The 15,280-nt window shown below is 38.0% G+C and overlaps 1 protein-coding gene across 1 annotated transcript in view; it reads right to left on the bottom strand.

Moving 5' to 3' along the window:
- Positions 1–1,662: 1,662 nt before the first annotated feature.
- LOC132111129 (zinc finger CCHC domain-containing protein 24) overlaps positions 1,663–15,280 on the bottom strand; it is a 29,586-nt gene continuing 15,968 nt past the window's right edge. Inside the window, exons 3-4 of the mRNA XM_059518297.1 lie at positions 4,312–4,476; positions 1,663–2,561 (exon numbers count right to left, since the gene is read on the bottom strand). Of these exons, the coding sequence (XP_059374280.1) occupies positions 2,448–2,561; positions 4,312–4,476 (279 nt within the window). The 3' untranslated portion in view covers positions 1,663–2,447. The remainder of the gene's footprint in view (positions 2,562–4,311; positions 4,477–15,280) is intronic.

Raw genomic sequence — 15,280 nt, 5'->3', positions numbered from 1 at the left:
AATAGTTTATTTTACTGGGTATTTTCATTACGCCATTCATTATGATGTTTATCAAAAGCAAAGTAATTCATTCCAACCTAAATGAAGCCTGAAGAAAATCTTGGCGTGTAAGAATGTACGCACAGCAAAGCCATTAGCAACTCCAGAAAAACACAGTTACTAAGAAATAAAGGGTCTCAGAAAAATGACGACGTCCAAAGAACAAAGAAGAGACTCACAGAAACAGGCTTGCTTTTTATTTAACAGTTATCTAATGATTGACTCCCTGGCAGTTTATACTCCTTGAATTTCCCATCAGAAACTCCAACCCATTTTTTTAACTAAACTAAAAATAGCCGGTTAACATTTTCAGACATCTAATCGGCTCTTTTATTCCTCAACATCATACATAGCATTTCTTGGCAAAAAAAAAAACTTTTCATAACCAAAATGTGTTAAGGCACTAGACGTTTCCAATTCATATCTTCATCTGAGTTTATCCCAATAAATGAAACATGAACTAATATTCAACAGACAATTTGTTGACTCCAAAGATAATTAAACTATTATACACATTGTATTTGCCATGTAAATGCATTTAACTTCTTATGTACATCTAGGGTTAACAACGCGATGATGCCATTTCTCACAGTATCTGTCTATGACTTCCCACTGGAACACGTAAAACTACAATTATTGTTCAATGATCCTGGGTCACACTCAAATATGATCAATTAGTACTTTGTGTGAGCCATAACAAGAGGTAACAGCACATAGATGAGATCCTGTACACGCTTATTTCCATCCAAATATTAACACCCTCCCATCATAATGCTCTCAACAATAATTGTCTCCTGATCAATCAAATGTACCCAAAGTGTTTTCTCATTACATCTCATAAAAACTCTTCAGTATTACTTACTCTGTCCTTCTTTTCCTTTTACAACCATATATTTGTCCAGTCAAATAGAAAATGCTTCCCAAAAATAACAGTTTAAATGGTGTAATTAATCAGGTGCGTTTGTAGATAACACATAAATCTGTCGATATGGGTTGGGCAATAAAGATGTTTAAAATTAAGGATTTAATTCTGAAATACGATCAGAATGATTGTGTAAACAGTGGCAGTTTTTTTTAATGAAACGTATTTTAGTGCAAGGGCCAAACTGAACACTTGATGTTATTAAAATGTTCTTCACACTAAGGAAAAATGGTTCCAACAAACTGTTCACTGTAAGGTTCTTCTCCGAACCCAAAATCATTCTTTTATGGCATTGCTGTGGAAAAAAGCTCTTTTGGAACTTTTATTTTTGAGAGTGAAGGATGTGAATGACTCATTTTGAAGTTAAAAATGAATGTGTTGCATAATAGTGAAATTAATTAATGACATTTTCTTGAGCAGTGTTTGTATAAGACACCTGCACAGTATGTCATCGGAGATGTGTCATTAAAACACACTCTTTATCCTGAGGCAAATATCTCAGTGAAGAACAGGCGTTATGTTTTTAAATGCTAGCATATGTACTGAAAAGCTCACATTTTGACCCCTGTAAAAAAACACCTCAGCTTTACATAGGTTTGTAAGACGTTTGAAGCAGTTCTCTGGCAACAATTGACAACATACGTAATCACATTTCAAAGGACGGTGACGATCAGCTAGCCTTTCGGCTTTGTTTTGATCATCCACACACTTCATTTGACTGCGCAGCAATGTAAAGGAACTGATGACTCTGCATTAGCTGCAATGGTTTTGCATAGTTTCCAACAAATCAGTTCAAATGTTATGGGTGCCTCCAGGGCTGCACTTAGCCAACTTGACAAAAATATCTCACATTTGGCAATTCAAAGCGTGTACGTGAAAGATATAAACTACCTGACGCACTAATCCGAAGCATTAGAAAGTTCTATTCTACAGTAGTTTCTAATGGCAAGAGGTGGGGTTAGACAATACCTGTCCAGATACAAACACAGATGAAATTATCCCAGTTTAGTTAATTCAATTGCACTGTGAAACGATATACAAACATAAATAAATATGTCACACAAAAGCTAGGGACGGAAAGTCCATTGTCCCTCTGTTAATTCACAGTTAATATGATGTGCTATTGACCCAAAAACTCTGCAAAGGCACACTGGGCCCTTGTTTGAGCAAACTAACATGACACCTTTAGTGCTTGGCACATCCTTATAGTTCACTTGGCAGGGAGAATGAAGGGAGAGTCTGTAAACACACAATCAGGAGACGCAATGGTGAGGTAATCCACTGCGTCCCATACAGATAGAAATACTGCCCCAACCATATTCATTTGTCCATTATACACAATAAATGCATCACATATTGCTTTATAGACAAAGCCGTTACTAGTGATAGAGATATTTACATGAATATTTTGGCACTTTTCACTTTTTCTTGGAGCACTTGGTAGGTTAAGCGATGGAAAAGGGTGGAGACGACCTCGGGATCTTCCTTATTGCACACGGCGGCAGTAGTAGCCCAGGACTTTGCACTTCTCGCACAGATGCTGCGGGTGTTCCTTGCTCTGATCGGAAACATCCAGGCCATCGGGTTTCTCTAAAGGACGCTGAGAGGAACAGAACATGTGAATCACACTTTGAGCGCATGTCAGGTTACAACTGAAGATCTCTTTTAGCGCTTGGCTAGACTCTGGAGATATGGTTTTGGAGAAGAAGTATCAGGATGTCATAGGTTCAAGTCTCAAACCACAATGTACTAACTGCTGGGGTGTGTCAGAGATTTGTTTAGGATGGCTATCAAGAGCCAATTCGTCCTTGTTGTGTTTGCAGTCACTGCCAGAAGTACATGTTTTGTTATTAAAACTTTTTTTTTCCTCAAAAATTTTGCATAGATTAATATACAAGAGGGTTCTGAGCAAGTTTACATGCCTACAGGATTTCATCACTCAAGACAGCAACCAGGGAGGGAAGACTCTATAGCAAAACTTTGTCTTGGACGTGACACAAAAGACACAGAATGTGCACGGGCCAAATCTTTTTGGCTGTTGATCACAAATAATACTTTGTTACTTTGTTTTCCCACCCATTGCTTTTGGAAGATCGTTTTACAATCTTGTTATTCTTTCCTGTACGTTTCAGTTGCGCTCCGTGAATTACGGAAAACCAGGTTACGATGGACCATTGGGAGGAGACAGCGCTGTAACTCGAGGGAGTGTTTGCTTGAAAGCCGAATGATAATAAGAGGAAATGTCTAATACCTCTGTGAATTAATACATTTTCAACTGTAGATTGTTGCTCTTAATAAGAAGAATGAATTCCTGGCAATCTTGGAAAAAAAGCTTGGGAGGACTTTATATAATATCTCTGTTCCATGTCTGCTCTCATACTGTAAAGATGTCAGCCGTGTTTCCTGTGCATGTCGTTAAATATGAGAATGATAAAAGCAGGGACCTTCGGACGCCTGTTTCTCGAGCACATTCTGGTTCAGGCCTTGATATTTTATGCAGCAGTGTGGCATTGGCACAACTGAGATACTTTCACTTGATCGTCCATTGGGAGCGGCTGGAGGTATAAAATACTTCAATCTAAGGTATTGAGAAAACAGAAAATGTCATATGTTTGCTTGGGTTACAGGGAAAGAAGGCCAGCTGTAAACCCTTAAAGGCTTTTTGATGTATATTGCAGTGCGCTGCACATCTCACATGCTTACTGCAGGAAACATGTTAAGTAGGTGAGACTGAAAGCTAAAGAATTTACTTGTCAGAAGGGTATTAACCATAATACTCTGTCCTGTGGAAGAGTTGGCTTTTTCAACATCTGGTCTGTTCAGTATGATGGCTGCTAATGCATTTGGATGCAAAAGTGCTTGTGAGGAAGATAATTGCAATGAATGCTTCCCTCCCTAGAGGTGCGAAAACATATCCATTTGCACGGTTACCTGCCTAGAACCATGTAGTGCCTACACCAGCAAGTTTACAGACATCATTTAAGAATAATTACATTAATGCTTTAGTTCTTGTCTTATTGTCTACACTACAAAATAATAACCTAAAAATCAACAAATCAGTCCAAATACAGATTTTTTTTTTTTAGATAACATTTATAGGTTGCCACATTTCACAGTGTAGATGAGTTCAGTGTTCAGTGACTTCCTGAAAAATGACCCCTTCTTAAGTTGAAGAGGTATTTGGAGTCTCAGGTTTCAAGGGTACCTGCTGGGCCCCATCCATAAGAACTTCTTGGAAGATTACACCATATGTGCTTACGCAGTTTACTGACAGATTAGAAAATCTTGCATGTAGTATTTTAGCAATACAGTGTCACATTATATGAGCTGTTAAAAGACGGATACTGTACCTGTTTATGAGGATAAACATTGATATGGCATTTGATGCATTCCTGTCCCATGTTAGCCCAGGAGTTTCCACTCATCCACTTCCTCTTGCACTTAGGGCACTTGTATTCACCGAAGCATCTCTTCTTGCCTTGGTATGGAGTCAGTCCTTCACCTTTGGGTCTTGCCTGAGAAGACATGTCAGAGACAGCGTCTGATTAATGAGAGTTCAGCTCAGAATCTACATTCATCCGATCAGAATTAGCGCAGCTCCAAAACAATTTGAAGCTTCTGTGCATCGTGGAAAATTTGTATACATTTGTGACTCACCAAATTTCATGCAAATAAGTAAAGTATTGCACACAATAGTTTATGTTATTGGAAAACAAGACAATACTGTTCTTTAAAAAATAAATAAATAAATAAATTTAACAGCTGGTGAGCATCATGCAGTTTTGTTGTATGGAAATAAGCAGCTTTTAAATTTTTCTTAAATTCTAGCTGATACCGATCAGCTGACAATTAATCTCATGTTATGGCCAAAAAATCCTTTAGCAAACATAGTGAGCAAGAGAAATGACTAATTGCTACAATCTACAGGACCGGCCTTTTTTTACAGCAGAAAACTTTCTCCCAATAACTTTATTATGGGAGAAGTTTCAACCAAGTAAGTCAGTGCTGAAACCAATATCTAGGCCTTTACAACAGCAAAAGAAAAGACCATGTTTTTCATTTGAGCATCACAAACATAAATTTGGTCTAGGTTTGTCCAAACCAAACACATAATTGCTTAACTCGAGTCTGTCAAACCCTGTCACAACTGATTCTACGCTGCACTGCAAAAACACAGAAAAAACATCTAAACAAAATGTTGATACTTACAGAGAGCTGCTGACTTGAAATGTGATGCTGTTATTTTTATTTACTTTTTATTTATTTTTCATCTTTCTAAACTAAACAAGTTACTATGTCTGCTGGAGAGTTCAGACTCCAAACCACTACACAAATTTGAGAACTCTGTATATGGGGAATTCTAATGATTTTAATTATGCAAGTGAATTCAAACCTCAACAAATAATTGCGGTGTGGTTTCAGTATGCTTTCTGGTCATAGAGTGTACATTATTACATGCTTTCTGCTTCCTTTTTGACTCAACTCTACTAAAAGAGAACAGAAAAGTGCCTAGTAGTAGTGCATTATGAGCACATGAGTGCCTTTGATTTTTACCAAATTTCTGTGACACTAAACAGGATTTAGGATGTGAATCCATGCATTCAACCATGTATAATCTTGCATAGCAAATCATTGGCTACTGAGTGTTTCTTCCACACTTTTAAGGGGATAGAGAGTCCTAAAGCTGCTTTACTGGTGAGAGGATTTGGAAATAAGAGTTCCAGGTCCCATATGAGCAAAAAATAAGTGATATCATTTATTAGCATCTGCTCCCATCCACCCAGAGCCAACTGGCCAACTGACACACTGCATGCAAAAGGCTCTCCTCCCCAACCTTAAACACCATGAGTCAAGCACTGTCAACAGAACTGTCAACAACAGCTGGAAACCATGATGGTTGTGGCTGTTGCTTTGGTGATACTTTCAACTTCACAGAAAGTCTGACGCAAGGCTATCCCTATGATGGTGCCAGTCCCTACGCTATTGTAATGTTGGTGGTCTGGTGTGGGTGAGGTCCTAAATTGGAAAATAGGCAAAGAAACCAGAACCACTGCTTTCCGTCACTGGTTTCCTTCAAACATTTTTAAAGTGACGACATTCAGCCAAGTATGGTGACCCATACTCAGAATTCGTGCTCTGCATTTAACCCATCCAAACTGCACACACACAGAGCAGTGAACACACACAGACACTGAACACACACCCGGAGCAGTGGGCAGCCATTTATGCTGCGGTGCCCGGGGAGCAGTTGGGGGTTCAATGCCTTGCTCAAGGGCACCTAAGTCGTGGTATTGCCAGCCTGAGATTCGAACCCACAACCCTAGGCTTAGTTGCCTCATGTTTTTGAGAAAAGTATTAATTCATGAATGGATAGAGTTAATGCTTCATATCATGTCAGAGTGATATTGGGAAATATTATTACAATTTCACTTTATTTTTTATTTCTTGTCATTAAGCACCAAATAAGCATTAGGATCATGTGACACTGAAAACTAAAAAATAATGTCTGCTGAAAAATCAGCTTTGCCATCACAGGAATAAATTACTTTCTAAAATATATTCAACAGAAAACAGTTCTTTTAAATTGTAATAATATTTCACAATATTCATATGTTGAAGTAAACAAGTGCAGCCTTGGTGAGCATGAGAGATCCCTTTCTGCAACATTCAAAAAAATTCCAATCTTTTAACAAGTAGAGAGAGAGAGTGTTTGTGTGTGTGTGTGTGTGTGTGTGTGGGGTTGGAGTATAAACCTGGGTCACTTTGCATGATAAACAAACACTATACAACCAAGCACGCATGGGCGGATCTCCTCGAATCGCAACTGGACAAGACTGGACAGACCCTCGCAAGTTAAGGCATCTCTACGAGAAAGAGTTGATGAGAAAAAGACTCTATATATCCAGCACAGCAGAGGTCTCTGGGCAAGTGCCAGAGGACACACATGATATTCTGTTTACAGCAGTCTGACCTATTTTGGTTGTGTTTTTAATAGATTTTAGACCAATAGAGCTACACTGGGTGAAGGAAACCTGGTAAATTTGACATTTAGACATTCTGTAGCTCATAGAAAAGATAAGCTTTCAAGAGCAGGAATGGAAAAGGAATAAAACAAACAAACGTAATGTATTGTTAAATAAAATTGAAATAAAAATACTTTTTTTTCTTTAAATAAATGAGAGAAAATAAAATATTTGTTGGTCACTTGAAAAATATTAGTCTTGCACTAACCACCAGATCAGAAATCCACAAACACAAGAACCCAAAATTTATTATCCTATTGTTTTAGCTCTGAGAATACTTCTCCCACAAAATAAACAATTGCTCAAAACAAAACACTTATAATTTTCCAAATGCAACAATCTCAGAGGAAATAAAGCAAAGAAGAGTATGCTCTACAGTCACCACCAGGGAAATGACAAACGAATGGCGTTTACAGTAACACCACAGTCGAAACGCATCCTGATCAAAGCCTGTGTGTTGCAGATTTGTGTTTATCCAGTGCATTTCTCTATAAGTAATGTGACCATTTTAACCCAGCCTGAGCTTAATGGACAAACCAGGTTTGTGTAAATCAATCTGGATGTTTGTCCAATGAAAACACATCTTAAAGACAGGAAAGGGAATCAATAAGCGCAACACTGAGTGAATAGCTGATGTTTGATATGTCTCTTCCATCCTGCCGCAAGTCAATGTTTACTTCAGAAGCAATATGCATTCGCTTTAAGAGGGTTTTTGAAGAAAGGGCCCACAATATCCAGCTGTTCGAGGGAGTAAAAATAGATAAAAACAGCAACTCGCCATAAACATGTACACACAAAACTCTGTCAACACTCAGTAATAAGGTGAATCTTGTTCCAAAGACCCTCACATTGTTTATCCTAGCAGCCTTAAATGACAGCAGATCACACTTTGAGGACTAAGCAGAAAATTTCTGAGCTTTCTGAATGCTTTGGACAGTGAAGAGATTGAAGTATCCAGTGACTGTAAACACTTATGGAGAAGGGATATCAGATCGATCATCTCCTTTCACCATCCCTCCAGCTGTGTTCCCTATGGAGATTGAAAGAGGGGGTGAATCTGACTGTCCAGCAGCAGAGCCAACCTCACCACAACAGGACAAATACCACAGCACGGCAGTCATCATTCACAGCTGGAGATGTTCCTCCATTCAAGCCCTACAGGACTGAAGGGGGAAGGAAATCAGAAGCAGATGGGTTCCACACTGGTATAACATGAGAAACTCTAAAAGTCCCTTTTCAGATCAGCCCTCTGTTTTTAATTAAATTAAGACTATATTAACAAAAGTGTGTCAGAGGAGAAAAGTTAGAGATAGGAGAGGAAATGTTATGAGGGGTTTGATCAGGGAGAGTAAAAAAAAAAGAGCAGTACACTTATAAATCACTTTCGAAACAGACTTTAAATTCCCTTTTTAAAGTAAGTAAACATACACAAATCTGGATCTCTGCTCACTGCTACAAAAATAACCAATCATTTTTATACAGTACAGTGCCTGCTACAGTGCAATAAATCAATCAATAAAAAGATAAATAAATGGTTTAAGTTAATAAAAGAAATCTGACAGGTAATGGACATATATTGTATTTCAGTTGGCCTTTAAAAATTCAAATTTACTTTTAAATTAATAAAGAATCTGAAAGTCATCTGATGACATCTTTCAAAACATTCTCCAAAGAATTTTAAGGGGGTGCTACAGGGTCTTGCCATCTATCTGAGAAGGAACGGTAGATCTACAGAGGTCACAACTTCAATTATAATTCACCACATTTTACTTTTTTTTTCTGTTATTTGTCTGTCTGCAAAATGGAGGAATTCTTGGAAGGGTGACTATGCAGTTTAAGAGAATTCTTGGTGGTAACTGAAGAAAAAAAAAACATTCTTTGGCCCAGGCCGCTGAAGTTTGGTTTTGCAAGGAAATGCATGTCAACTCTTGGGACAGAGAATCAACAGGAGATTACAAAAATCCAAAAACTTTTTTTTTTTCAAGCTTAGACCAACACAGTAAATAAAAGTCACTAATCATGAAACCTTCCAGTTCATGCTTCTTGCAAATATCACCTAAGATGTGTCTGATTTAATTAAACATGAACTCACTGAACTCGAAAAACACTAATAGAATATTTTCCTACATACAGTACACACAAACAAATGTAAGGTGGCCTGCAAAAAACATTTGAACAATTAAGCCACACTTTAACTGCATAAAAGTTTTTGCATTAGTTAACAACATATTAAATTATTATATTAAAGGTCCTGTTCTTCGTGATCCCATGTTTCAAACTTTAGTTACTGTGTAATGTTGTTGTTAGAGTATAAATAATATCTGTAAAATTCTAAAGCTCAAAGTTCAATGCCAAGTGAGATATTTTATTTAACAGACAACGAACGACCAGTTTGGACTACATCCCTCTACTTTCTGCAGTAATGACGTCACTAAAACAGTTTTTTGACTAACCTCCGCCCACAGGAATACACAAAAAAGGGAGCGTGGTCTTGTTGCGCTCCGACGGAGAAGAGGAAGAGTTGTATTTGTGTTACACAAAGGGCAATGCTGTTCAGCTTTGTTAACTAGATGTTAGGGCTGTGCAAAAAATCAAATGCGATTTTCATGTTCATCTAGTCATTAAAGGCGTTCTGTGATTAGAAGTACATCTCCAGCATGTGCGTTCAGATCAGGATTGCCAGGTTTTCAAAACAAATCCTGCCCACTGGCTTCTCAAAACTAGTCCAAAAACTAGCCCAATCGCGTTTCCAGGAGGGTAACGTGCGCTCAGCTGGTGTTGAATCACAACACAGGAACCGCTGGCACAATCACATTTACATTTTTAAATACATTTTTAAAATAAATGTATTTATTTTTATAGATGATATTCAGACATTTAAAGTGTCCAAATACTTAAAATAAATAAGTGTCATCTTATTGCTTAGTACATGTAAACAGACACGAATGTACGAACACATGTTACAGAGCTCTAAGTCATTAGCATCACAATGTGAGAATGGATCAAGTGGAGCTCTATCTGGCCTGGATGAGGAGATTCAGCCAAGGCCAAGACAGAGCCTGCAGATGTCCTCTCCCAGAGTCCCACACACAAGAATGATAGTGTCGAGCTCATCAGCTGCGTCTGTGTGCGATATCCGGAGTGCTCCGCGAACGGCCGGACTTGAGCAAGCATTCTAGTCAGGTGCACGCTGGTGTTATTTATTAATGCCCACTAGCGTGGCTAAATGAGGCTAGTGTTTTCCTGGGTCTCTCCGTCTCCTTTTCTTGTGGGTGCAGCTGTCCCTTTTTACGCCAGAAAGGCAAGGCCAGCATCGCAGAGACTGACAAGAGGGAACAGGTGTGCTGTTTAATGATAAATCTCTTAGCTCACAATGCTTCAGTGTTAGGAAAAACAATCCAATCACGCAGAGTCACTGACAGAATTTAGGGAGAGACCAGAAAGCAAGAAAAGTTGAGGTTGACATGTTATTGCTTTAGTTACTGACCTGAGGTCAGCATGGACGTTTTTTATTGATGATTGGCTTTGGAGAGTCTAAAGTAGCTCATACCTGATCTGTGTTCATAAAGAGGAAGGGACGGAAGCTGCTAAGCTGCTAACAACAAGAACTAGTTATTAACAATGTCCCCGGTCCCCATGTTTACATTAAGGTTCAATTTATTAAAATACTTGAATTAGTGCTTTAGGGGTCAACTAACAGTGAACAATACTTTAAACGTATTCATTAATTTTGTTACATATTATTTAATACATTTTTAGCATTTGTAACTATAAAATAAGCTTTGTATAACATAAAACTAATTATTAATAATGAATAATAGTATTATAACTGTATCTATTTTGTTCATTATATAAGTTAAAGTTGACAGGAAAAGAAAATTAAATGTTGTAAACACACAATCTTACTTTAAAAACTTTTTTCGTATTTTTATTAAGAAACTCGCCATAATCTTCCACTGACATGACAGTGGATGTTTGATAATCCATTTCACACAGATATGCATCACAATAAAGAAGAAAATATTTGTTGCTACTTGAACAAATTGAAACTTTTTGTAAAGCACTGCTCACCAAAACACAACACCAGAACTACAGCGATATTGAAATTCAAACAGGTTTGTAGTTAAACAACTAGATGCTAACATTATTCTCTGAAGCAAATATCCCTGAACCTTAAATATTCCTTGAAACAACTATTTTGAATTGTGAAACCAACACATGTCTAGTGGTCACTGATAATCACTTTGAAAATTCAGCGCAGATTTGGGCTCTTTCTTTCTTTTCTAGGTTATTACAATGCTAAGCAATGTTTTCCAAGTATTCCAGATAGCTCTGGACTGCTTCCTGGTTTTTTGGCATAGGCCCCTGGCTCCCTCTGCCAGCATCTGGAATCCATCAGTATAAACAATGGAGGCCCCGATGCTGGAGCCTCTCACCCGGCTCCCATGGGACTACACTCCGCTCCACACAGCACAGGAACACCAGTCCCACCAGATCCAACGTGCTCAATTACCCCACATCGAAGTTAAGAAGAAGAAAACTCAACTTTCTACTTATCTGTGTTTAGATTGGCCGGGATGCAGAAGAGATTGATTCACTGATATGCCCAAACACACACAGATCAAACTCAGCCATTCCTGAGGGTACACTCTCTACACTGCTCTGTTTGCTCTGATAATTAGCTGCAAATCTTTTGATTAGGATTCCTATTGTTCAGTGCATTGTAAATGAGTCACACAATGCACTGTGCACACTTACACTACAATTCCTCTGCCAAACATTCAGTGATGGGAATCGCAGCACTCGCTGTCCCTTGACCTCCATTTTCTAGAACTGAAACATATGTTATAGATTACACTAAACAACAGACATTTGGCCAAAGTGAATAGCAATCTAACACTTGCTCGGAGATATATGGGTTTACAGAATCCCTTTGGGCAGGGGTGTCAAACATATGGTCCGCAGTTCGAAAACATACAGCCGGTGGAGAAGTCTAATCTAATTTCAAAAATTTCATTATGATGAAAACATTCCCAAACATTTATTATATCTGTATGATAGATTAATTATATTCGACTTTTTTACAGCAAGATGGATGAACTCGTTTATTTGTGTTACAGTAACAGAAACCTTTTTTCCAACAAATTGCGGCACTCAGTCTACGTCTCGTACTTTTCACTTGAAACTGGATCTGTACGTTTTCTTAATCATCACTGAATAATTATTAGACATCCTATATACATACTATATTAGTGGTTTTCTCTTTTGGTCAATGTTGATTCATTAATATTCCTTAATTCCTTTATGTACAATATACATTATCTAAAGGCCTCCATTCCACATTACGTTTTAAACCAATAATTAATCCTAGATGTGCAAGTATGAATTGTGTGAGCACCCTCTATGGGTTCACCAAGGTTTATTAAATAAAAATAAATAAATAAAAAAACAACTTGGATGAAAAGATGCTTAGTCCAATTGGGCCTGTGACCTAAAATGAGCTTGACACCTCTGCATTAGTGGTGTAAAGTATGGTCCGCTCACTTGCTTGGACATGTTGAGATTGCTAGCAGTGGGATTTGGCATTTCATAGATTCCAGACTAATATAGAGAGACCAGACCCATATATACTGACTAGTGTGAAAGAAACAGAGGATGCAGAGGTAGGAAGCCCTCAAACTTGGCCTCTAAATACTAAGTGTGAGAGAGTGTCTTTATGCTAAATCTAGCTGCAGAACATAAACCTATTTATTCATACAGATGTATATATAAACTCCAGTAAGTTAAGTACCACTGGCATTAGGTCAGTGAAAAAATACACAGATCTGGCTGGACACAAATCTTTTATATGATTATGTAAAAAAGTATATATAGCTGTATAGGAGTTTTTAGTTACACAAAGAGAGGCATTGCTTGGGCCCTTGATTTGTTCACTAGCAGCTGTTCCTGTCCAGCAATGACTGCTGAGATAAGCATTCTTATCTTCTACATTGCTAAATATAAAAGCCATGCATAATCACTGTATTAAAACATTTTGCACTGGTAAATAAAAAAGAAAGAAAGAAATTACAGTGTTTGATTGCTTTCTAAATGTCTTCTAAATATGAAATTGTTTAGCCTATCTTGGGTGAAGTTACTTTTTAAAAATGTATTTGTTGTTTAACAAAGCATTTAATAAGCCGTGAGAGGACATGCATTACAGCGATTTTATCTCAACAAAGGGGTGTTTTCCACTTAGTGTCTTGCTTAAAATTCCTTTAACTGCTATACAAATCACTGTAACGCACAACCTCATATTGCTTATTATTAATTTTATAAAAGGGCGGAAACAGATATGAGACAGGACACCAGTATTCAGTTAAATCAAATACTACAACACTCAAATAATATAGTTTATAACCTTAACTGTCAGCTGTTTATGGTTTCCAAGCACCATAGCAACTCTGAGTATTAATATAGATACCATGGCTTTGAATGCACCTCATCCAGTCTGAATTATCAGTCTTATAATTCACATGTGTATATATGACTTAAATAATTATTACAAAAAAGCTGCTTTGCTACAATGATTCATTAAGTAGGTGTTTTAGCAGTCATCCAAAGGTCAGTGTGGATCAGTCAGCCTCTGAATGTGACACCAGCGGAGTAAGTTAATGCACTATCCAGGGTTTCTGAAAAGACTTCAAGGGGCAACATCCTCAGAAAAGGTTGTACTTGTGCAACATTTCCAAATAGCTTTCCAGTCATGAACAGAGAGTAATGATAATATAAACTTCCCCAAAAACTCAAAACAAAGAATATTATAGCAAAAATAGCAAAGCGCTCAATACTGCAGCATCCACTGGAGGCTGAATAAAATTACACTCAATACATCATTTCTTGGGAACAGCACTCTTCTTATTTATAGGTAATAAAATTGCATTCAGTCACACAAATAAATACAACCCGAATTCCGGAAAAGTTGGGACGTTTTTTAAATTTTAATAAAATGAAAACTAAAGGAATTTCAAATCACATGAGCCAATATTTTATTCACAATAGAACATAGATAACGTAGCAAATGTTTAAACTGAGAAATTTTACACTTTTATCCACTTAATTAGCTCATTTAAAATTTAATGCCTGCTACAGGTCTCAAAAAAGTTGGCACGGGGGCAACAAATGGCTAAAAAAGCAAGCAGTTTTGAAAAGATTCAGCTGGGAGAACATCTAGTGATTAATTAAGTTAATTGATATCAGGGCTGTAACATGATTAGCTATAAAAGCTTTGTCTTAGAGAAGCAGAGTCTCTCAGAAGTAAAGATGGGCAGAGGCTCTCCAATCTGTGAAAGACTGCGTAAAAAAATTGTGGAAAACTTTAAAAACAATGTTCCTCAACGTCAAATTGCAAAGGCTTTGCAAATCCCATCATCTACAGTGCATAACATCATCAAAAGATTCAGAGAAACTGGAGAAATCTCTGTGCGTAAGGGACAAGGCCGGAGACCTTTATTGGATGCCCGTGGTCTTCGGGCTCTCAGACGACACTGCATCACTCATCGGCATGATTGTGTCAATGACATTACTAAATGGGCCCAGGAATACTTTCAGAAACCACTGTCGGTAAACACAATCCGCCGTGCCATCAGCAGATGCCAACTAAAGCTCTATCATGCAAAAAGGAAGCCATATGTGAACATGGTCTAGAAGCGCCGTCGTGTCCTGTGGGCCAAGGCTCATTTAAAATGGACTATTTCAAAGTGGAATAGTGTTTTATGGTCAGACGAGTCCAAATTTGACATTCTTTTTGGAAATCACGGACGCCGTGTCCTCCGGGCTAAAGAGGAGGGAGACCTTCCAGCATGTTATCAGCGTTCAGTTCAAAAGCCAGCATCTCTGATGGTATGGGGGTGCATAAGTGCATACGGTATGGGCAGCTTGCATGTTTTGGAAGGCTCTGTGAATGCTGAAAGGTATATAAAGGTTTTAGAGCAACATATGCTTCCCTCCAAACAACGTCTATTTCAGGGAAGGCCTTGTTTATTTCAGCAGGACAATGCAAAACCACATACTGCAGCTATAACAACAGCATGGCTTCGTCGTAGAAGAGTCCGGGTGCTAACCTGGCCTGCCTGCAGTCCAGATCTTTCACCTATAGAGAACATTTGGCGCATCATTAAACAAAAAATACGTCAAAGACGACCACGAACTCTTCAGCAGCTGGAAATCTATTTAAGGCAAGAATGGGACAAAATTCCAAAAGCAAAACTCCAGCAACTCATAGCCTCAATGCCCAGACGTCTTCAAACTGTTTTGA

The sequence above is a fragment of the Carassius carassius genome, chromosome 30 (assembly GCF_963082965.1).
Source record: "Carassius carassius chromosome 30, fCarCar2.1, whole genome shotgun sequence".
NCBI lineage: Eukaryota > Metazoa > Chordata > Actinopteri > Cypriniformes > Cyprinidae > Carassius > Carassius carassius.
The sequence above is the reverse complement of the archived record's forward strand: the minus strand, read 5'-3'. Positions and strand labels throughout refer to the sequence as shown.